The sequence below is a fragment of the Diorhabda carinulata genome, chromosome 12 (genome assembly GCF_026250575.1).
Source record: "Diorhabda carinulata isolate Delta chromosome 12, icDioCari1.1, whole genome shotgun sequence".
NCBI lineage: Eukaryota > Metazoa > Arthropoda > Insecta > Coleoptera > Chrysomelidae > Diorhabda > Diorhabda carinulata.
The window spans coordinates 2,544,220-2,570,765 of record NC_079471.1 but is presented as its reverse complement, the minus strand read 5'-3'; the positions used below and the strand labels follow the sequence as shown (position 1 = coordinate 2,570,765).

At 31.7% G+C, this 26,546-nt stretch overlaps 1 protein-coding gene across 1 annotated transcript in view; it reads left to right on the top strand.

The window, feature by feature from the left end:
* The window catches only part of LOC130900250 (uncharacterized), a 136,170-nt gene that overhangs the window by 58,385 nt on the left and 51,239 nt on the right, over positions 1-26,546 (top strand). Inside the window, exons 6-10 of the mRNA XM_057810755.1 lie at positions 4,190-4,329; positions 5,868-5,945; positions 6,799-6,892; positions 13,160-13,367; positions 21,522-21,554. Of these exons, the coding sequence (XP_057666738.1) occupies positions 4,190-4,329; positions 5,868-5,945; positions 6,799-6,892; positions 13,160-13,367; positions 21,522-21,554 (553 nt within the window). The remainder of the gene's footprint in view (positions 1-4,189; positions 4,330-5,867; positions 5,946-6,798; positions 6,893-13,159; positions 13,368-21,521; positions 21,555-26,546) is intronic.

The following is a 26,546-nucleotide window of genomic DNA, read 5'->3' as shown; positions in this document are numbered from 1 at the left end:
ATAGATCTTTGAATGTAGAAAAATTTCCAAAAACCTACAAAAATCCATAACTCCACATTGAAGGTCCGCGCCTAGCTCCTTTCCAACTCAACCGATTTAAATGGTCAAAAACTCAAAACAAAGAGGATGTTTCAGCGAGTGTTCTTAAATCAAAACTAAGTCTCTATCTTGAATAGAACCTGAGATATAGATCTTTGAATGTAGAAAAATTTCCAAAAACCTACAAAAATCCATAACTCCACATTGAATGTCCGCGCCTAGCTCCTCTCCAACTCAACCGATTTAAATGGTCAAAAACTCAAAACAAAGAGGATGTTTCAGCGAGTGTTCTTAAACCAAAACGAACTCTGTAGCTATATTAGAACCTGAGATATAGATCTTTGAATGTAGAAAAATTGCCAAAAACCTACAAAAATCCATAACTCCACATTGAATGTCCGCGCCTAGCTCCTCTCCAACTCAACCGATTTAAGTGTTCAAAAACTCAAAAGAAAGAAGGTGTTTCGGCAAGTGTTCTTAAATCAAAACGAACTCTGTAGCTATATTAGAACCTGAGATATAGATCTTTGAATGTAGAAAAATTTCCAAAAACCTACAAAAATCCATAACTCCACATTGAAGGTCCGCGCCTAGCTCCTTTCCAACTCAACCGATTTAAATGGTCAAAAACTCAAAACAAAGAGGATGTTTCAGCGAGTGTTCTTAAATCAAAACTAAGTCTCTATCTTGAATAGAACCTGAGATATAGATCTTTGAATGTAGAAAAATTTCCAAAAACCTACAAAAATCCATAACTCCACATTGAATGTCCGCGCCTAGCTCCTCTCCAACTCAACCGATTTAAATGGTCAAAAACTCAAAACAAAGAGGATGTTTCAGCGAGTGTTCTTAAACCAAAACGAACTCTGTAGCTATATTAGAACCTGAGATATAGATCTTTGAATGTAGAAAAATTGCCAAAAACCTACAAAAATCCATAACTCCACATTGAATGTCCGCGCCTAGCTCCTCTCCAACTTAACCGATTTAAGTGTTCAAAAACTCAAAAGAAAGAAGGTGTTTTAGCGAGTGTTCTTAAATCAAAACTAAGTCTCTATCTTGAATAGAACCTGATATATTGAGGATAGAACGTGTTTATGTGAAAAACTCCCATAAATAATGTACAAGGGGAAATCGCATTTGAGTATAACTTGAGAATGGTGAAAATTAGATGAAATCTGATGGTTGAGGGCTGATCTGTGCATCAATACCTTTCATTGAAAAAAAAATTAAGCAAATCGGTTGGGTAGAACGCCTGAACGGACTCGGAATGGAAATCATCAATTTTTTTAATATATAAGATACGTTTTGCTTCACTTCCTGGGCATCTATGTATTATAATTGACTTTATTTTAAGACCTGTATATAGAAGCGTAATTTTCTGTAGTTTTGGCAATTTTTCTAGCATCTTTTCTTCTATCTATATACTTGTTATCACTTCGTATATCGTTTACGCAGTTCATATCCGGTTTATTTTATCAGTTCCACATTTATCTTTCTAATTACATCTATTATCTCGTTTTTTGTTAGTTCTCTCTCATTTCCTCCAATTTTTCCTCCAATACATCGATACAATATATATTTTCCGTTGTTTAAAATGCCCCTTTCAAATCTCTTCGACAAATTTTCCTTGTTGTTGAATAAAATCAACAATATCGCACAACTTTTTCCGAATTTTCAACTTAAATAATTTGTTCTATAATATCTCCGCGCTCTGTATAAGTTTTTCACCCAAAATTTCCAATTTTCTTCAACTCCTGTTGCTTTATTATTTACATTCGTATATTTTCCCTGCTGTCTGCAATAACGTTTCGAATAATTTCATCTTGTCGTGTTGTTTCTAATTTATTTTGATTATAATTCATTTCCATCCCACTGTATAGTCTAATACTATAAGATATTTCACATAGTGCATATTCTTCTATAATTTATTTCATCTATATAAACCAACACATTAAAAACCGAGATGCTACGAGTCCTTAATTCCTATATATTTCGAAGCACTTAAGACCGCAAACACTTTAGGTAATAATTTAAGAAAGCAACACATAAAGAATACTAAGAGAGGGCCGATAAATATAAAGTACATCCACGTAGTAAAGAAAACATTCCCGTGGAAAATGTACGTCGGTGCTTGTAAGTCCATTACCGGCTTCGTCTATAAAAACATTACATCTCGAGACTCGGTTAAATATTTTATAGGGTAACGCTTTGCAAATGACCGGAAACATTATCTAAGTAAAAACTTTTTTATCCATTTTATCCAATTCCGAATAAAAATCACATAAAATGAGATGTTATAATTATATACCGAACTATTTACTAATACTTAGATAGAGAATCGTTTTGTATATTATAATCACATTCTAGAATCTTCGATTCCTAGAAATCTTCAGGCCAAAAAAACATAAACGTATAGGTATTAGAACAGGACTAGTTTCACGGTCTATATCAACGAATTCGTGGCTATTAAATAATGAGACTAGTGATATTAAAAACGAAGATCTCCGCTATACTGGTTTGTCTACAGATACGATAAACATCGTATTCGACAGAGTAGACATCTAACAGATCTAAATCTTTAGCGTAGGCGTACTTTTTCTGTAGCAGTGCTAGTATAGTTTGGATTGTCTGCCAGTTCTTTTGGTGAATCCAACGGCTTTTTATTGTCCCACAACAGATAATTTTGTGCTACTTCCTACGATGTCATCTCAAGTTTTGATATTTTTTTACCAGTTCTACCAAGGATCTACCCTATTATAGGGATATGAATAAGTATTTTCTTAATCAATGTATACGACGTTATCGAAGAATTCCTTGGAAAACTCACAGAGCGATGCGCGCACACCTGTACCTCGTCGAAGGTGTTAAATTTTTGTCCTTCGGGGGCTTCTCTCAGTGCTCCACATAAAGGTAACAAGTCCGGGTTGTAGGGAGGAAGCTCAAGTATCTTCCTTGCGCAGACTTGGTTGTCTTCGCTTCCAATTCATTCAACTACCTCAACAACAAGTTGTTCTGATGTCTTGTGTGATGCTAGTTCGCTGTCAACGATCACGCGGCTCATTGTCGAAGACTTCGCGGCCTTCTTTGCGCTTTTGCACATTCAAAAACAACAAGAACTTACTATTTCCGAATGATAATACATTGCGCAACGGCGGCGGGCACTTGACGTTCACTCAATGTCGTAGCGCGCGCGTGAAACGTGCATTAGCGTCTAAAGCTTTGTCACACCGTTAATAAGAAACCAACAACACATAATCAAGCCGCGAAAACATACATGCGCGCCATCTACATCGTTTGTTTTAAATCATTTTTGATTTCTTTACTTCAGTGACTTTAATTATAAGGCAATAGTTCTTAATAGATTATTTCCACGTGAAAATTTACTTGTTTTTCGATTTTTCATTTTAAATTTCTTCTTTAAGAAAGATTTCACAATTTTTAGAGTAAACACGTCCATATATTATAATTTTCTCTGCGGTATATTAATTATGATGCAAATTGAATTGCCTACGTTTAATGCCTACTTCGTTATTTATATTCTACTACAATTTCCTTTCATCACCATCGAGTGCCGCAAAGGATGCTCCTTTAACTTCACTTCTATTAATATTTAATACAATCCTGCCAAGGGTGTGTTTGCATGACTAGAAGGGATGTTCCGTCATCCGGATGGTGCTGAATTATTTATATTTTACTTGTGTCTCAGACGGACACGTGTTGACTTCTCAACATATTAAGTTACCTTCGGAAAACTAATTTAACATACCAGGTATACACTATACACTTCGATAAAACTTATTTTTTCTTTTAATTACACTACAAAAATATAAATTAATGTATGGCAGTGAAAAATCAACACAAATCTTTGCGAAACAATGCAGAAAACTTGATTTACGGTCCTACGGACCATCCCGCGACCGTCAAAAAAGCAGAAGAGCGTTGCATCACTTTGTGCTTGTTTTGACATTGACATTGACATAAAATATATTGCTTAACCTCAAAAGTAGCCAATAATTTTTCAACTCAACTACAAGATCTTTGTCTCGTCATTTCAATTCAGTGCAGAAAATACTTTTTTCAAATATTATATCAAAGAATATAATTTTTTTCTTTGGTAATGAGTAATATTTGCTGTTTTCCATTACAGTTAGACAGATTTAAGGAACCTCCCGCGTTTGGACCCATGTGCGATCTATTATGGTCGGATCCTCTAGAAGATTTCGGAAATGAAAACAACGCCGAACATTTTTCACACAACACAGTACGTGGTTGTTCATATTTCTACAGGTGAGTAATTTACACCATTTTGGTTAATATTCAATCTAACCAAGTATGTTAATTTTAGTATTTCATTGTTTATTAACGTTGTTTTATTATTGATGTTTATTGAATCTACTTCTCAAACATTGTGATGTTTGTCCTATATATCAAAATCAATTGAATTTATTATACTATTAGGTAAAACGTTTCTATTGAGCTCCGTTATTGATGATCGTTTATTACCTAACAATAATGAAGGATTGAAATCACAACGGAAATGATGAAGATTGGTTTGCAAACAAACACAATTAACAATTCAAATCTCTTCATCAACTCGTAGGTGCTTAGGTGAATATCGTTATGTTGTCAATATGTCTCATTGACCTAATTAACTTGGCAGAGCATATAATTATCTGTAGTGTAGGGTAAATACCAAATATCTCAATAGCATTCTTGGCAGATGATCAATTAGATACCTTTTGTCATGACTCTCTTAGGAGTTACAGGATGGTGTTTGAAACTATTTGAAATATTTATTTTGGAGCTCAATTTTATATTGCACTAGGATTTATTTCCATTATAAGACCTTTTGTGGTTGACTGGATCCTCCCCTATACACCTGAAACGAAAAAACAATAGAGACAGTGGAGTGCAAAGGGTAAACCAGCTCTTAAAAGGACAAAAGCGGTTTCATTGATCGATGCATTTAAGGTGGATGAATGTATTGCGGGAAGCGACCGCATTTGAAGCAAAATCCATCAGGAAAACGCACTTTGAAGGCTAAAATTCAAAAACTGCACCTTATTATTGGTTGGTCATCCACCGTATCAGCCTGATCTGGCCATTAGAGATTTTTTATTGTGTTCAGAAGAATGAATCATCGATGAACTGAGTGTATAGACTTGAAAGGCGACTATATATTTAATATTTTACGAAATTCTTTATCGAATCATGGTACTCATTTCAATCTTATCAATTGAATCACCACGTACTTTAATGTTCTTATTTCTTTGAATAATTTTTAAACGGTGGGGTGAATTTATACACACGATCCATATTACTTACGTAATTCATTTATATACTAACACTAAACTCTTCACCAACACTTTTACATAATTCTTAACACATTAATTTATTTAAATACATCGTTTGGTTGAACTATACCGATATGCCTATGACTATGACATCAAATAGTTTACTAACTATCCTGTTGCTTTCCAGAATATTCGATTTCCTGTAAATCACTTTGTCGTAAACTAATAAAAAGGCTTTTTAAAGTCAGAACATAATGTAAACAGATAGCTAGAAATAGCGCTAAAAACGATACAAAGAAACGGCCGGCGTATAAACGGCGCATTCACCAAACTTTAGTATCGATGACCGGATAGGACCGGCTTCACGGTCTATAGCAGTGGGCGAATTCGTAACAGTGTAAAGATCATCAAATATTAACTTAGTAGAAGATGTTTTTATGATAATTATGGAAACTGAACGCATCGTTATGTTAGTGACACCAAAAATTACATTGTTGTATTTGTTTAATTGATATGGAATTTTTGTTACAGCTACACGGCTTGTTGTGATTTTCTACAAAATAATAATCTTTTATCAATAATAAGAGCACACGAAGCACAAGATGCGGGGTAAGTATTTTTCTATTTTATATAATTTATTTATTAACGCGACCCCGATATAGAAAAGACCCCGATTCGGTGTTAATCTACCTGAAGGCACGGAGATGTATAAAGAAATCATAAAATATTTTTACTTCTTTTAAATAATTAATATTTTTCTAGAAAAAAATACAATTTATAAGTGTACGGGGTTTTACCAAAAATTGTTGAGATGTGTTAGAGATATTGAAATTAGTTACCTTATTTTTATTGCTCTCAATTTCATTACATTACTAGGACATCTAAAAACAGCAACTAGAGAGAGAAATAAGCTCGTTACGAGAATTTTATTGGGGGAGATCGGGACATTGTTTTGTGGGCAATGGTTTATTTTAAGAATGGCCCCGATATAGCAAGAATTTTCCGAATGGTTAATATTTCATGAGATTGGAAAGGTGTTAACAAGTCAAATTATCAATTTAACTGTCCACTCATGAGATTGAAAAGAAAAGATTTAGTTTGGTTGGGTAGTTAGACTATTATTTGTTCAGATATCAGCAAATGGTGTAAAGCTAGCCTCAAAAGAGGTTTGTGATGATCATTTGGTGCAATTTTCCGGAACGGAAACTCAACATAAAGTGGATAAGAACGCTACATACTCGTATATACTTTAATAATGTTCAAAATATGTATATTAATTTTGGAAAACACAGAAAAAGTTCATGATTTATAATTTGGAATTAGCTAAGAGTTAATTAGTATTTTGTTTTGCTTATTAATAGTTTTTTCATAGATAATTTCGGTGCTGTATTTAATATAAAATTTGTTTCCCAGTAGGATTTTGAGGGCTGCAACAAATAAACTATTTTTATGATTCTTTCAGATATAGGATGTACAGAAAAAGTCAAACGACAGGCTTCCCTTCATTAATTACGATATTCTCAGCACCAAATTATCTGGACGTCTATAATAATAAGGTGAGTGGAATTGCAACATTTTTGTTCGTACTATTCGTTCTTCTATTAATGAAAATCTAGTGTTGTTGTTTAAAAATAAATTAAAATCGAATTCATTATGGTCGAAACTGCAGAAACAATGAATAGAAAACATTGGAATGGAATATTGGGAGAAAAGAGAAAAGAAAAAAGATAAGTATGTGGAAATATGAAACTTGATAATACTATAAAGCGGAAACTATCATAGAAATGAAACGCATGAGAAGAATGATGAAAAACATGAATTAGAACAAAATAAAGAACAAAAAACAGTAAAATAGTGACAGAACACTAATATAAACAAATTACAAGGGATTTAGATAGATGAACAATAAGAATAATGATGATGGGAAATTCTAGAACAGAAACCAAAATCTGAATAGGTGGGAAAAGGGAAAAATTCATTAGTTTTATAAGTGGGAATCCATTTGCGATCAAAATCTATATTCATAGAAAGAATATCATTGCACTAAATGGAATTAACTAAAAGCTAAGAAAAATGTATTATGAACAGTTTGGGAAAAACCTCTTAGACTCATTAAATGTCAAAAAATGTGTTTTGAATCATTTAAAACATGCTACTAGCAAATACTAATAATATTATCACAAACCTTTGATTTTTACGTTCGTTTTTGTCTACCTGGTGAGTTAAATTCGAATCAAAATATATAATTTACTCAAGCAGCCACTCGACTGGTTTAAAACAAGAATGAGGCAAACATTTTTTGTTTTGGACGAAGAAAAAACAAAAAATTCGGTTGCTATATGTTGTAGCGAATATTGCATTACATTTTCTCGGAGAACATGACTTACGCGTCAATTTAAATTGTCCCAACAATAAGTTTTATTGAATAAACTCTAAAAATCGGAGAGGGGAACCACAACTAGTTGAATGACTAAAAATATGTTGAAAATAAATCAATGAACAACTACTTCCCCTGCTATCTACTGGGACGAATATTGAAATAAAATAGCCACGGAAAAATGACTTCAAAGTCAATTGAAATCGTTCCAATGTATTAAATAAGTTGTGACAAACATTGAGGATGCCTATTTGAGTAACCTCAATTAATTGAACGACTAAAAGTATGTGAAAAAGAATCAATGAACAACCACTTCCCCTGCTATCTACTGGGACGAATATCGAAATAAAATAGCCACGGAAAAATGACTTCAAAGTCAATTGAAATCGTTCCAATGTATTAAATAAGTTGTGACAAACATTGAGGATGCCTATTTGAGTAACCTCAATTAATTGAACGACTAAAAGTATGTGAAAAAGAATCAATGAACAACCACTTCCCCTGCTATCTACTGGGACGAATATCGAAATAAAATAGCCACGGAAAAATGACTTCAAAGTCAATTGAAATCGTTCCAATGTATTAAATAAGTTGTGACAAACATTGAGGATGCCTATTTGAGTAACCTCAATTAATTGAACGACTAAAAGTATGTAAAAAAGAATCAATGAACAACCACTTTCCCTGCTATCTACTGAGACGAATATTGAAATAAAATAGCCACGAAAAAATGACTTCAAAGTCAATTGAAATCGTTCCAATGTATTAAATAAGTTGTGACAAACATTGAGGATGCCTATTTGAGTAACCTCAATTAATTGAACGACTAAAAGTATGTGAAAAAGAATCAATGAACAACCACTTCCCCTGCTATCTACTGGGACGAATATTGAAATAAAATAGCCACGGAAAAATGACTTCAAAGTCAATTGAAATCGTTCCAATCTATTAAATAAGTTGTGACAAACATTGAGGATGCCTATTTGAGTAACCTCAATTAATTGAACGACTAAAAGTATGTGAAAAAGAATCAATGAACAACCACTTCCCCTGCTATCTACTGGGACGAATATTGAAATAAAATAGCCACGAAAAAATGACTTCAAAGTCAATTGAAATCGTTCCAATGTATTAAATAAGTTGTGACAAACATTGAGGATGCCTATTTGAGTAACCTCAATTAATTGAACGACTAAAAGTATGTGAAAAAGAATCAATGAACAACCACTTCCCCTGCTATCTACTGGGACGAATATTGAAATAAAATAACCACGGAAAAATGAGTTCAAAGTCAATTGAAATCGTTCCAATGTATTAAATAAGTTGTGACAAACATTGAGGATGCCTATTTGAGTAACCTCAATCAATTGAACGACTAAAAGTTTGTAAAAAAGAATCAATGAACAACCACTTCCCCTGCTATCTACTGGGACGAATATCGAAATAAAATAGCCACGGAAAAATGACTTCAAAGTCAATTGAAATCGTTCCAATGTATTAAATAAGTTGTGACAAACATTGAGGATGCCTATTTGAGTAACCTCAATTAATTGAACGACTAAAAGTATGTGAAAAAGAATCAATGAACAACCACTTCCCCTGCTATCTACTGGGACGAATATTGAAATAAAATAACCACGGAAAAATGAGTTCAAAGTCAATTGAAATCGTTCCAATGTATTAAATAAGTTGTGACAAACATTGAGGATGCCTATTTGAGTAACCTCAATTAATTGAACGACTAAAAGTATGTAAAAAAGAATCAATGAACAACCACTTTCCCTGCTATCTACTGAGACGAATATTGAAATAAAATAGCCACGAAAAAATGACTTCAAAGTCAATTGAAATCGTTCCAATGTATTAAATAAGTTGTGACAAACATTGAGGATGCCTATTTGAGTAACCTCAATTAATTAAACGACTAAAAGTATGTGAAAAAGAATCAATGAACAACCACTTCCCCTGCTATCTACTGGGACGAATATTGAAATAAAATAGCCACGGAAAAATGACTTCAAAGTCAATTGAAATCGTTCCAATCTATTAAATAAGTTGTGACAAACATTGAGGATGCCTATTTGAGTAACCTCAATTAATTGAACGACTAAAAGTATGTGAAAAAGAATCAATGAACAACCACTTCCCCTGCTATCTACTGGGACGAATATCGAAATAAAATAGCCACGGAAAAATGACTTCAAAGTCAATTGAAATCGTTCCAATGTATTAAATAAGTTGTGACAAACATTGAGGATGCCTATTTGAGTAACCTCAATCAATTGAACGACTAAAAGTTTGTAAAAAAGAATCAATGAACAACCACTTCCCCTGCTATCTACTGGGACGAATATCGAAATAAAATAGCCACGGAAAAATGACTTCAAAGTCAATTGAAATCGTTCCAATCTATTAAATAAGTTGTGACAAACATTGAGGATGCCTATTTGAGTAACCTCAATTAATTGAACGACTAAAAGTATGTGAAAAAGAATCAATGAACAACCACTTCCCCTGCTATCTACTGGGACGAATATTGAAATAAAATAGCCACGAAAAAATGACTTCAAAGTCAATTGAAATCGTTCCAATGTATTAAATAAGTTGTGACAAACATTGAGGATGCCTATTTGAGTAACCTCAATTAATTGAACGACTAAAAGTATGTGAAAAAGAATCAATGAACAACCACTTCCCCTGCTATCTACTGGGACGAATATTGAAATAAAATAACCACGGAAAAATGAGTTCAAAGTCAATTGAAATCGTTCCAATGTATTAAATAAGTTGTGACAAACATTGAGGATGCCTATTTGAGTAACCTCAATCAATTGAACGACTAAAAGTTTGTAAAAAAGAATCAATGAACAACCACTTCCCCTGCTATCTACTGGGACGAATATCGAAATAAAATAGCCACGGAAAAATGACTTCAAAGTCAATTGAAATCGTTCCAATGTATTAAATAAGTTGTGACAAACATTGAGGATGCCTATTTGAGTAACCTCAATTAATTGAACGACTAAAAGTATGTGAAAAAGAATCAATGAACAACCACTTCCCCTGCTATCTACTGGGACGAATATTGAAATAAAATAACCACGGAAAAATGAGTTCAAAGTCAATTGAAATCGTTCCAATGTATTAAATAAGTTGTGACAAACATTGAGGATGCCTATTTGAGTAACCTCAATTAATTGAACGACTAAAAGTATGTAAAAAAGAATCAATGAACAACCACTTTCCCTGCTATCTACTGAGACGAATATTGAAATAAAATAGCCACGAAAAAATGACTTCAAAGTCAATTGAAATCGTTCCAATGTATTAAATAAGTTGTGACAAACATTGAGGATGCCTATTTGAGTAACCTCAATTAATTAAACGACTAAAAGTATGTGAAAAAGAATCAATGAACAACCACTTCCCCTGCTATCTACTGGGACGAATATTGAAATAAAATAGCCACGGAAAAATGACTTCAAAGTCAATTGAAATCGTTCCAATCTATTAAATAAGTTGTGACAAACATTGAGGATGCCTATTTGAGTAACCTCAATTAATTGAACGACTAAAAGTATGTGAAAAAGAATCAATGAACAACCACTTCCCCTGCTATCTACTGGGACGAATATCGAAATAAAATAGCCACGGAAAAATGACTTCAAAGTCAATTGAAATCGTTCCAATGTATTAAATAAGTTGTGACAAACATTGAGGATGCCTATTTGAGTAACCTCAATCAATTGAACGACTAAAAGTTTGTAAAAAAGAATCAATGAACAACCACTTCCCCTGCTATCTACTGGGACGAATATCGAAATAAAATAGCCACGGAAAAATGACTTCAAAGTCAATTGAAATCGTTCCAATGTATTAAATAAGTTGTGACAAACATTGAGGATGCCTATTTGAGTAACCTCAATTAATTGAACGACTAAAAGTATGTGAAAAAGAATCAATGAACAACCACTTCCCCTGCTATCTACTGGGACGAATATTGAATTAAATTTTTCTCGAAATGTACACTGTAGAAACAAAACAAAAATTCACCACGACTGTGATGCGTCCAACTGCTAATTACCTGCAACGTAAATTTCCATTTCGGTCGACAAGCAATAAAGAATTCGATTTGGACTGGACTTGATTGTAAATTAAAGTGCCTGGAAATGTGATTTCCATTTTCGAACTGCACTGTTTTGTTATTATGAGTTTGTGTTTAATTATCCGTTATTGCAATGCAAATCCACCGAATTACATGAGGTAATAAATCAAATATGGCGTTTTGAGAAGGTACTTAATGAATTAATTCCGAAAATCATTTGGTTGTCACAAAAAACAAGCAAGTACTTGATATTGTAATGCATTTTTTATTTATTTGAACAGCTATTGACGTTATACACAATGTTTCTTACTGCTTTAATTAATTCATTTATTATTACTAAATTCACTATTCACTAAATTATTCCCTATGACTTATTTGATTTTTAACATACTTATTTAAATAAACCGCTTATTTGTCTATCACGATGTGTTCGGAATGATATCAGATTGCTTACTGACTACTACGGCTCGTTTATATACACTTTAATCATATCCAGGAATAAAAAACATAAAGTAAATGGTCCTTCCCTTCTTCTTCTTCATTGTACGTTAAGACTTTGTCCTGTTTTTGCATCAATGGTTGCCTAGCTGCAGCTGGGATGATGAAGACCAGCTTTCATACCATCTTGTAGGTGGTCGGGTCGTATTCGGTTTTTCTTCCTTTGCAATCTTTGCTAAACTGTCATCTGTCATTCTGACTGATTGCGTCACAAGCTCGGATAAAAGAGGAAGGTTCCAAGTGAGGCCAGCGACCTGCTTGGGCAAAAATTGCTCCTCCTAGAACCGATTGTATAGCCTCGGAAGTGACGGGATCCAATGTCAAACGGTCCTTATGTTATTTCGCCAAAAAACTCCAGTGAATGTTGGTATGGTCAAGCTGAGAGGGAAACAACGAACATAGTCTGTTTCAACGGAAGATAGAGCGAAAAGCAGTACAGCGACTTCAAGCTTTACGTCTATAAGGCCTATTGAGATGTTTATATTTAAAATATCTTAAAAGTGAACAATTTGGAAATGTTAGGTTGGAATTTTCAGTCCGAAGGGAACGTTTAAACCAAATTTTGCCGGTAAAAGTCTATATCTGTGGTTTAAACTGACGTTTCAAACTTCGCTTGTCAAATTACCTCTTATTAAATTATTTTATCGAGGTATTTTGTCTATGGAAATCAAGAATCAATTTGACGGAAGTAACGATTTGATTTGTTGCATTAACTTTTTATAGTTTCCGATTTGTAATTTCCTGAAATAAATTAGTGTATTTCGATAAAGGAAATTTCTCCCGATTCACTTCAATTTTCCAATTATTTTTTGTACGTTTCACAATGTGGAAATATTGTTACAGGCGGCCGTATTGAAATACGAAAATAACGTTATGAATATACGTCAGTTCAATTTCTCGCCACATCCGTATTGGCTGCCCAATTTCATGGACGTCTTCACGTGGTCGCTTCCCTTCGTCGGCGAAAAAGTTACGGAGATGCTCGTCAACGTACTCAATATCTGCTCGGACGACGAGCTCGTCTCGGACGGAGATGACGCTTTGGAGGAAGGTATGTATCTCTTCATTCTATTTTTTTTTTATTCGAGAATATTAAATTGGTTTTATTGTCTTTAGCGTGGTCGATACGTCTAAAAATATCAAACCCGATCTTCTTCTAAGCTTCTGTTCGTGACATTATAAGTGTCTATTGAAGAAATTTGTAAAATATTAGCATTGCGAGGTTTCTAAATCATTTAAATGTATTTGAAAACTTACAACAATTTTTTGTCTCGTGGTTTACGCTTATTTATTTAGACTTGCAGGTTATGCTTTAACATACTATTATTTATTGAAATATTTCGTCTTTGAACAGAAAAAAATTACTCCGCAACATAATCGAAAGATTCCCTATTGATTTTGAATGTTTAATACTTTTATTCGAATCATCACTCTAACCAATACAAAACGTAAAATCACAGCCATCGAATTGCTCACAGCTTAACGTCTACTTCACATTTCACAAAAAATTTATTGTCCTGGCAGAATATTAGAAAGGAATTTCAATTTCGTAAATGATTCTTTATGTACGATTATTCATTTAAGATTTGTCCAAAATTATACGTTTTTTAATGTTGTGTGCAAGAAATATCGACCACGCTATTTACTTGACAGTTATTTTTTATTATATTTAGCAGATTATTCTTTAAAAAACAACGTCGTAGTGATATCAAAGCAGCTGCAAGTATAAATTGAGTACAATAAAAAATATAATACCAAATAAATATTGATAGATTAATAATCTATGCTAGATTTATCTTGTAAGTTGTTGAGACGGCTTAAAGAACGCTGGTTCTCAGCTTTTGTTGTCGATTGACTTGAAAACACGAGCAGGGGTTTCCTCAAATAAACCACATTCATTATAGTGTTTTACTCCAACGAAGTATCTCGTGAGGAATCTTGAGAAAATGCGTCGCTTGTCGCTTCTAAAATAGATAAGATATTAGACCTTCCAAGGAGAAATGTCTTCAATTCTACTACACTATCCACTATTTAGCTACCTCAATAAATTATTGCATCATATCTTGCATAAAATTCATTAAATGCTAAATAACGAAGTTGTATAAATTGCGGACTGAAAATAAATGCAGAAAAAACAAAAATATATGAAAATAGGGGCAAAACTATCTAGGAATAACGTTGGGATGAACAATCAGAGACAGAATAGAGGAAAGGTACAAAAAGAAGAGGAGAAGAAACAAAAACGTAACCAAACAAAACAAAATAAAAATGTACAAAACCCTAATAAGACCAGTAATGACGTACGCGATGAAAACAACAAAAAGAAAGAAGAAAAACTCAAAAGAACCGAGGGAAAGATAATGAGATGTATAAAGGTCCAAACAAAACACAGGAGGGAGAAAAGAGAGCAAAGGAAAACGAAGAAATAGAGCTGGGAAAGGAAAATATAGTGAGATACATAAAAACACAAAGACTCAACTGAGCCGGGCATATAATGAGAAGAAAACCAATTGAAATGATCAAAAGAATGACGCAATGGACTCAATTGTGGCCAAAAAGAAAAGGCAGATCGAAAGAGACTTTGAGAAAGGAAATAGAGAAAGACATAAGAGCACTTAATATAGAGAACTAGAGGGTAAAATGCCGGAACCGAAAGGAATGGAAAATAGTTATAAAAGCAACCAAGACAAACGATAAAATGTAAAGAAAACAAAAATTAGAAAACGAGGAGTAATCCACCTCAAAAAAAGGATTTTAAAGCGCTAAAAACGATAGCCATAATCCAAAGAAAACGCCTCTAAAGCCTCTCTCATGACCGCTTCTTATTTTCCGAAGTCAATTCTTTCAATATTTATTTCTGCTTAATATCCACTATCTGCGACGTTTTCTTTGTTTTTGGCTCTTCAAAATATTCCGCGATTCAAATGCTAATTGTATGCGTAGTTTGCGAACAACGGTTTCCATTTTGTGACAGAAAAGTATTTAAATTGAAATGGCTGCTTGATTTGTTCAGCAAACATAAAACGTGTCAGACTGATTAGTGAGAACCCCCGCCTAAGAACAGAACAGCGTTAGTCAAGTTCGAAGAGTCTTAGCTCCCAAAATTACCACCTTTTCCTGCTGGAATTCAAATTATTTTCTTCTTTTCAAGTGTCTCTAGTTCGAGTGTAACAAACTTTCATTCAAAAGTTGTTTCTCGAAGCTGCAATGTGCCAAACGAATTTTTATCAAAATTTTATGAATCGTCCTCTAATGTTTTGTGCGGAATATGGCAACTCATGCTTGTCAAAAGGTTTTTATAGTGATTTGCAGCTGCTTCGATGTACTACTTGTGTAAATAAATTTATTGAATAAAAACACATCACTGATAGAAACATTTTAGAAAAATATTGGAACTGGAATTTCTCATTCAACAATAATTTTACATAAAAAAAAAGATATGATAAAAGATTACAGATAATGTTATCTTACATGTTATTCCATTTATATTTTGGTTATTATTACATAAACAAACTCAATTAACATTGATGTAAAAGGTAAATTTATGATTTTTTCTTTTGTTGTACATTTTTCTTTTATTTATTATCGTTTTTCTCAAATGAAATCATTCGTTCCGACAGACGAAAATGAAAAACTATGAAATTTGAAATTACCTCGATTCAATTTCAATTTAAAAACCAAATTTCATAATAATTTCGAATTCGGATCGTTACTGAACCACTGGAATAATTTTATAGAATGTAATACAGGGTGTTTCATAAAATATAGTTTTTTTTCTAGCGTACATTTCACATTTCAATCTTCAATTCAATTTGCTTTTCTTGTAAAAGATTCAGTACTTAATATACATATATTTTTGAGATTGGAGAGACACTGAAATGTTGAATAGGAACCGAAAGATCCTCCTGGTGAACTTAAGTGCAATCGCGTACTATTTGTATTCCGAGAAAAGTCCCGTCCGATTTCGTCCGGACGTGTGTTCCCGGCATAACATATTTCTAAATTTTTCGTTCTTGAGTGTAAAAATAAACAATTTAATTGATAATTATGGTAAAGTCTAAAGGTTTTATAACCTGCGAGTGTCAATATCGTCCGTATACGACAATTTGTTCCAGAAAATTGGAATTTGTTGTATAATTTTGAAAATCGTGGATGTTTTTCATAGTTTTTCATGTTTAATAAATCTGGTGTAAACTAAAAATGGTTATGACAGATCTATTCCAATATTTTCGTAAAGTTTCTTTCAATCATAACTCAAACTTCAAATAAACACATAACATCTAAAATATATTAAAAAATTTGAAAATTAAATTTCTAATAGCTCTTACAAAACACGCTTGTTCTTTTGAGTAAAACAAAGAATTCAAAAAATATGTCTCTTTGTTCATTTTTTTCAATGCTACTTGGAAAATCAGATGGTAAGGTTCAGTTTTATTTTGAATTTACTTTGCTTCTGAAACTATAGAAACTTTTTAATTAGATTGCCTGTCTAGTATTGGTTTTTGTTTGGTATTTTTATTGGGTTCGGCATTTTTCTTTTGAAGTAGATCACCTGAAAATTTCTATAAAATTGAAATTCCATGCAAATTATTTTTCGAAAGAAATGCGTAGATATTCGATTTATTTTGGAAAACAAAAATTGTACGGTCTCAATTATCAATTTTCATGCTTTCTAATTGATTATTCGATACAGATACACAAAAAACTGCACTGGAAGCTTCTCTATTGGTACAAAATGATTAATGAAAAATTTATTTCCATACACGATTAATAATTGCTATTTATAGACAAGTAAATGGCTTTCGAAGCTTCACAACTATTATTTAAAATAGAAAATTCGGTTTTTTACAGATTTCAACAATCCAAACACGAAAAAAATTATAATTATGAATCTCATAGTTCATACAACTATTTTAAAAAGGGTTTTCTCATCCCAGATCTACAACTAAAGAGATTAAAAGTCAAAATTACCGAAATTCCGGACTTTTTTTGAAAACTTTTCGGGGAAAACTTAGAAACTATGCATTCCATCAATAAAATCACTATTTACAAAAAGAAATCTGAAAAATTTCAGGTTTCTATCAAATTTTATCTTTTTTCGTTTCTCAGTTACAAAATTTTTGAGAATTCATATTCTTTCCACCACCAACATCCTGATGTCCTTATCCTAGGACATAAAGAAAATAAAAATAATAAAATTTGGCAAAGTCTGAAAATATTTCATCTTATAGCGACTTTAGGACGATATTTACATAGAGAATTAATTTTAATTTTATATTCTCTATATTAAATGACACGTATTCGTAATATATAGGGTGATTTGATAAATAACTTCATTTATAAGCGTTTGTTTTCTAATTTTGAGGTATACATTGACTCTCACTGTAGAGACTGCACTGAGATTGATCCACGTAAAAATATTGAATCTAGAAAAGCCCTGAAAAGCAATTAATTAAAGCAGTGAAGTCATAACTATGTTTAACTACTTCTGGAAGCGTCACAATTTTGAATTATATGGAAGACAGTACCAAAAAAATGTTAATTTGGACACTAAATTGGTAGATAAGAACCAATTATCACAAAAATATGTTTCGTACAAATGTCAGTGAAGCATTTCATGAACGATTTATGGTGATCCATTGGACAAGAAGCTTAAGATATCCAACTAAGCCCATAAATCGGCATTAACATTGAAAAACAGTTCGGAAACTTCAAATATAACGTAAATAAATATTTATTAAGAACCTATTCTCGATACTTTCCTATAAAACTGTTAGTTTATGCATTTTCGTTAATCCAACCATTTCTTACAATTGAAGTTAACGAATTTCAAACTAAAATTATAATAATGACAATGTATGATTACTAAAAATTTTACTGAGGTATTTCAAACATATTAACGTTGCCTCCCAATTTCTTTAAGTATTTTCAGCAGTATAATACCCACTAAAAATCATGTATTAGTATATTATTTACTCATAAGACGTTTTTAATTATTTTTTTAATTGTTTCGATACACTTTGAAGCGATAACTTTTTTTTTGGAGAACGAATGTATTTTTCAAACAATATATAAGCCTGTATGTACTACCCTTTTGAAAATAGGGGATTGATTAATGTTGGAAAATGTATATTTGTACAGTAACCGAAACTGAATTTATTCTATTTGGTTTTTAAGACGTTCTTAATGGTGGATGCTAATTCATTTTTTTTATGTTACAACTCAAAAAATATTCTTAAAAATGAGTCATGTACTTTTTATGTTTTCTTCGAAGGTCCTTATAAGATCACTTTGTTGAATCTTTGTCTGTCTGTACCATTTATAGAGTATAAAGTATAGAGATTTATAGAGATAGACCTAGAATTACGAAATTCGCCAAGAAAAATCTGAAAACTATACAAGGTGTCCCACGACGAGTTAAAACTATCTGAACTGTTCCGGTTCTACCGTAAGTCGACTGTAATTTTGTTATTTTAAATGGAACACCCTGTATATTAATAAATTTTCGAGATATACGTAAAATTTTGTCTAAAAACTTCTTTCGAAAAATGCGTATTTTTTGAGTTATTAATTTTTTTGTAAATAATTTGACGGTTGCACACCCTTATAAATTATTTTTTTACGACTATACCCTTGAAGATGAGAAAATGGTTTCTATTCGGTTGCTTTTAGCAAGGTCAGACGTATTTGAATCTATGTCGAAAATTTATCATTTTATACAGGGTGTGTATAAAAAATGTTCGAAGCTTAACTTCATAAATATCAAATTTATTCATTTTTTTAAACATAACCACCCGGTTTTTTCTATTTCAATGCATTCAGGGGTAAAAATAAGACAAATTTATGTATACTTTCGTATACGTAAAGCTTATTATTATCCAGATATTAAGTGTTTTCTGTAAATTTTTAGAGATGCACGTGTGGTCTAAATTTTATTTATTCGTTATTTAATTGAGAACCAGCCATTTTAACGATTCTCGAAAGTATTTGACTAATGACAGTCTACTTATTACAAAGCCTAAAAATTGAAACCTGTTAAAAAACACAATGATAATTTAAAACCTCAAATATCTCAGAAACGACTAAAAGTTGGAATAGAATTAGTAAATAGAATTTGATTTGATTTTTATACAGACCTTGACAAGATAAAGAAAAATACTTTTTATTTCTTTCTATTTGCCTTATTTTTTACCCCTGAATGCATTAAAATAGAAAAAACCGGGTGGTTCTATTTAAAAAAATGAAGAAATTTGATATTTATGACGAAAAACTTCGAGCACTTTTTGTACACACCCTATATAAAATGACAAATTTTTCGACTTAGATTCAAATACGTCTAACCTTGTTAAAAGCAACCGAATAGAAACAATTTTCTCATCTTCAAGGGTATAGTCGTAAAAAAATAATTTATAAGGGTGTGCAACGGTTAAATTTTTTACAAAAAAATTAATAACTCAAAAAGTATACATTTTTCGAAAAAAGCTTTTAGATAAAGTTTTACGTATATCTCGAAAATTTATTAATATACAGGGTGTTCCATTTAAAATAAGAAAGTTACAGACGACTTCCGGTAGAACCGGATTTTACTATAAGTATTTTCCCATATACAGATAGTTTTAACTCATCGTGGGACACTTTGTACAATTTTCAGATTTTTCTTGGTGAATTTCGTAATTCTAGGTCTATCTCAACACCTCTATACTTTATACCGGGTGGTTCTATTTGAAAAAATGAAGAAATTTGGAATTTATGAAGTTGAACTTTGAACACTTTTTACACACACCCTGTATAACAAAAGAAATTTTTCAACATAGATTCAGATACGTCTGACCTTTCTAAAAACAACAGAACAGAAAACATTTTCATATCTTTAAGGATAAAAAAATAATTTATAACGGTCTGCAACGGTCAAATTTTTTACAAAAAAATTAATAACTCAAAAAATATGCATTTTTCGAAAAAAGTTTTCATACAAAAATATACTAAAATTTTACGAAGATTTGAAAAATGTATTAATATACAGGGTGTTCCACTTAAAATAACAAAGTTACAGTCGACTTCTACGATGTCTGTAGATTTTTTTGCTAATTTCTATAAAACAATTGCAGTTTTTTCAATCAAATCACAAAAAAAGAGGTTTTTAGAATTAGTAATTGACATCGTATCATGTGTAGTACCTGGGGTATCGAATGAAAAAGCTTCATTTTTTTGTGTGCGGTCCATGGGCAAAGTTAACCGCTAAAACTTTCCCTAGTACCCAAAATCCTATGGATCGCATACAAAAAACACTTTTTATTCGAAATAAATATTTCCATTACATAACAAAAACTAAATTTCGTTCGCTTATTTATCCTTTGAACGATTATTTATGCTTTTATGTAAATTGTACAAAAATGTACGATGCGTTTTGAAAAATTTTGAAACATTTATAAATATGCGTTATAGACTATACCGTTAAAAACAAAAGATACCAAAAAAAGTTAACAGATAATGTAAATTTAGCACAAATGGTTAATGGACCAAATGTACGGTAATGTTTCAAGGACCCAGGACTAATTAAACACATTTAAATACGATCCCTTGGGACGGGGATAAGGTTTGAAATAAAATACGTCGTGCTCTGGACTGTGGGGAAAATTAAGGACGTGTTAATTAGGTAGTCTAACTTTTTTGAACGTTGAAATCAAAAAACAACATCCTACCGAAGTTATTTATATTAGAAATGTTGTATGATTGAGTAGTTTATTAATTAAAAAACTTCGTACTACATTTTGTGACATGACTTCACTACCATTTAACATTTTGCATGGAATTTTGATTTACCATATAAAAATACCTAATGAAGACCCCCATAAGGCATGTATTGGTCGGACAGGCACATGAAAATGCCCTTGAATCAGAGACGACCAAACATGTTATTGTAGCCCTTAACACAAATACTCTATCCCTTGATGTATACTCATGTTTTTGTACCAAGTAGCATCTTGTCTATACATATAACGATATGAGGTATATAATATAAATATTTTCTAAAGAGCACCGCATAAACTCTTCGGCACATTTGTTTCAAAATTTTCAAAATCTATTCAAAAACACACCAGTGACCCAATGCACTCGTATTGCTTATATTTTTTCTCCTATTCTGACACTTCTATTTTTCACTATTTGTCTATATTGTCGCCTTGGAATCGCGCCCTACACACAGCGAAACAGGCTAAAATAGTTATAAAAAAACCTGGTAAGTTATCACAGAACATGCAGCTTGGACAAGGAGTTTAAATAACACAGCATTTAATATAAATCCCTAGAAAATAATATCAATGTATCGCGGAAATTATACGACACTTCGTTTTTTAGAAAATTCAACTAATATTTATTAAACAAATTTGACATATATATGTACATATCATTAATAATTATACATGATTTATATCAGTTATAAAGTAGGTGCATAAATTATTATTTTGGTATAAATATATTGACACATCTCTCATGGTTTCAATAATTAAAATGAAAGATTTATTTTAGTATTTTTACAGCCCCACCGGGGCGCCTTCACTCGCTTTCTCATCACCCGCTCATTGTCGTTTTTTCGGGAAATCGTCATAAAACGTTAAAACGTGAATATATAATATGTCGAGAGTGTGGATGACTCGCTCGCCATGACTGGAAAGCTTACAGGACACGCGATTTCGCGAGAATCTGAATCGGGTATATCAAACAACGGTATCAAGAATTTATATTTTAAAAAGGATTTGTTCGAACTATTTCTTTCACAAATCTTATTTATACTTATCGGCGTTTTAAACCCGAAAATAAGCGGTTTAAAAACATATAAGTTTATGTAAAGATATAAAGTTATGACAAGCATAAATTAAAAGCAAAAAATCCCGCTTAATTGAGCTCAATCTTATGGAAATTAGGTTTTGGCCAATTTTTTTTTTAAATTTAGCATAATCTCAACCCCAAAACTACCCCTGAAATGTCCGGAGGCACCCTGAGAAAAAGAGAATTGTTTTTGACCAAATGTTCTGAAATATCTAACTAGGAAAAATCACCCCTGATGAGTCCAAGGGGACCTTAAGAGGGCCAGTTTCTTTGAACCTGGCAAAATGATAGTTTGAAGCACGCTGATTAAAAATCTCAACCCTAAAACTACCCCTGAAATGTCCCCTCCAACCCTGGGAGGAAGAGAATTGTTTTTGACCAAATATTCTTAAATTTCTAACTAGAAAAAATCACCCCTGATGAGTCCAAGGGGACCTTAAGAGGGCCAGTTTCTTTGAACCTGGCAAAATGATAGTTTGAAGCACGCTGATTAAAAATCTCAACCCCAAAACTACCCCTGAAATGTCCGGAGGCACCCTGGGAGGAAGAGAATTGTTTTTGACCAAATATTCTTAAATTTCTAACTAGAAAAAATCACCCCTGATGAGTCCAAGGGGACCTTAAGAAGAGGGCCAGTTTTTCTGAATCTGTCACAATGATAGTTTGAAGCAAGAAATGACAACATACATTTTGATATAAAAAGTATAATAAGCATACAAAACACTGCCTTTTTGGCATTTATTCTTCAATTAATTTACACGGTATCACAATAAAACATATAACTGATTAAAATCACAAAATTTTTAACTTTTTCGATAATAATTTTCCGAAAGTAGTTGAATTTTCAAAAACGATAAGTCCAGATCAAACTACGTCTCCCGATACATTATTTTCCTGGGATAATCATTTTTTTTTGGAAATTTTTTTAATAATCACGCGTTCTTGTGCCAGTTTTATTTGTGGAACAATACTTATTAACTAATAGTGGATTTTTTTTATACTAATCGTCTCGAATCGTGAAAATCTTTTTTTTTTTAATGAATTTGATAGATTTGATTGATTTTCATCTGGTTGCATCAATTCAATTGAAACTGACGTGTTCTCAAAAATAATAATACAGTTCTTTAAGGTGATATTTTAAATGAAGGTCGTTAATTTTTTTCAAAAACTGAAAAAATCTTTAATAAACTCTTAAATTTACAACGTTGTTCATTAAAGTGCGTTAATTTTTTTCAAAAGCGAAAAAAATCATTAGTAAACTTCAATTTTACAACGTTGTTCATTAAAGTGCGTTAATTTTTTTCAAAAGCGAAAAAAATCATTAGTAAACTTCAATTTTACAACGTTGTTCATTAAAGTGCGTTAATTTTTTTCAAAAACTGAAAAAATCATTGATAAACTTTTAAATTTACAACGTTGTTTATTAAAGTGCGTTAATTTTTTTCAAAAACTGAAAAAATCATTGATAAACTTTTAAATTTACAACGTTGTTTATAAAGGCGCACAGATTTTTTTTCAAAAGCGAAAAAAATCATTAGTAAACTTCAAATTTAGAACATTGTTTATTAAGGCGTGTTAATTTTATTCAAAGCGAAAAAAATCATTAGTAAACTTCAATTTTACAACGTTGTTCATTAAAGTGCGTTAATTTTTTTTCAAAAACTGAAAAAATCATTGATAAACTTTTAAATTTACAACGTTGTTTATAAAGGCGCACAGATTTTTTTTCAAAAGCGAAAAAAATCATTAGTAAACTTCAAATTTAGAACATTGTTTATTAAGGCGTGTTAATTTTATTCAAAAGCGAAAAAAATCATTAGTAAACTTCAATTTTACAACGTTGTTCATTAAAGTGCGTTAATTTTTTTTCAAAAACTGAAAAAATCATTGATAAACTTTTAAATTTACAACGTTGTTTATAAAGGCGCACAGATTTTTTTTCAAAAGCGAAAAAAATCATTAGTAAACTTCAAATTTAGAACATTGTTTATTAAGGCGTGTTAATTTTATTCAAAAGCGAAAAAAATCATTAGTAAACTTCAATTTTACAACGTTGTTCATTAAAGTGCGTTAATTTTTTTTCAAAAACTGAAAAAATCATTGATAAACTTTTAAATTTACAACGTTGTTTATAAAGGCGCACAAATTTTTTTTCAAAAGCGAAAAAAATCATTAGTAAACTTCAAATTTAGAACATTGTTTATTAAGGCGTGTTAATTTTATTCAAAAGCGAAAAAAATCATTAGTAAACTTCAATTTTACAACGTTGTTCATTAAAGTGCGTTAATTTTTTTTCAAAAACTGAAAAAATCATTGATAAACTTTTAAATTTACAACGTTGTTTATAAAGGCGCACAAATTTTTTTTCAAAAGCGAAAAAAATCATTAGTAAACTTCAAATTTAGAACATTGTTTATTAAGGCGTGTTAATTTTTTTCAAAAGCGAAAAAAATCATTAGTAAACTTCAATTTTACAACGTTGTTCATTAAAGTGCGTTAATTTTTTTCAAAAACTGAAAAAATCATTGATAAACTTTTAAATTTACAACGTTGTTCATTAAAGTGCGTTAATTTTTTTCAAAAACTGAAAAAATCATTGATAAACTCTAAATTTACAACGTTGTTTAACTGCTCCTTCAGATCCTGCAGGAAGTTTTTCTAATTCAATTCAATTCTTATCAATTTTAAGAGGTTAAATGAATAACGAATTACAAATTCAGGTAAATCCCCAGGTATGGTATGAAAATTGACAAAAGAACCAGAAATTCATCGCTGAACAAGACTTTTGATTCAGTATATCTTTGGTATATATGTTATCGATACAGAATTCAAAATAAAAACGAAATAATTAATTTTCCTCGAGTTTGAGCTTCTTTTCAAAAATCTTCTTATTTTCTTAGCTTAACTTGACTTGGATACCTTTCTAGCTTTCCAGGTGTAGGGCTTGTTAGAGTTGAGTCATTGCGTGGTTCTTTTTCCACAGCTATTTCCATTAATTCCTTTGTCTTTCATTTTATCTCCTAGTGTCTTATTCTTCGTTTTTCACTTGCAATCTTCTCTCCAGCTCCTTTCTTGTTTTCGTAAATTCTCTTTTATTATCTAAACATTTTGTGCAAACAAATGGGCACGTGGTAAGTTTCGTTCATTTCTAAAAGTGAATTGCGTTTTACCAGGAAGCTAATCTGCGTGTTTTACCAATGAGTAGCTTCCTCGCAATAATTGTCACTAGTGTTGGCTCCAAGTCCTCTGTGGTCGCCGAGGATGGTAGTCAAGGAAGCAAATTTAATTGACTTAAATATTTTTTTGTTAATATCGTTTTCTCTATGCCAAATACAAAGGATATGTTGGAATGGGTTATAAACCACAGGAATTTTGATCTAAACACCTCAGTCATAAGCTTTTGAAGTCTGTATCGACGTTAATCCAATTAAATTGGATCCTTAATGGTGTAGGAGGGTAGATTATACTTTACATGGAGTATTGTGAATTTGTTACCCACGATGGAAGACTCTTGAAGGGTTTCCTTTGGAGATATACCATTGTCGTCGTTGTTTGATACTTATAAAGAGTGTGTATAACTCGGAGGAGGATTTTATATTACAGCAAGACTGGGCTACGTGTCATACGGCAAAACTGAAAAATCAGTAGGATTGTCGAAAACCTGGTACCCAATAGCATAAGGATCATGTCAAATGTAACACCAAGATCATCGAATGTAGGAGAATCCACGACATTTTTGATAAATTCTGAATATGTATAATATTATAATTAGTTTTCTTTAAATTAGTTGTAAACAAGTTTGTTGACAACATGATTAAATTGTTATAAAATGTTTTTCGCTAACAGGGGTCGTTCACAATGTATCTGCATCAATAATATTCATAATATCTTCTTTATCTCAAAGGACTTTCACATATTTCTCGTAATTTCGACTCACTTTCACTATTTCCCTTCATATTAATCATTTGTTTCCAAATTTAATAGAAACTACATTACAAACAACCTGTCCAGGTCCGCATTATAATATTCAATTTCCAAAATCAGTGAATCATTTGAAAGTAAAGATAAACAACACAAAAAATGAATCCCGGGGAGTCCCTAAATAGAATCATTCCCTAAATCGAATTATAATGAGATATTAATGAGAGTAAATAAGATATTATACATATTCTGGTAGGTATTTTTAGTAGTATTTCCGGTTCACAGTCAGTATTTAGTTGTGAGCTGTATTAAAGGTCAAATTATTCGAAAGTTTTGCGAATAATAATACATGTGGCAACTTTGGCTTCAATATCAACCATCAAAAAGTCAAATTGCAGATTCGGTGAATGTTCTTTTAGTTAGAACAGTTGAAAAGAAACGACAACATCTGTGTACAGATGCTCAACAAGTAATTTCGACT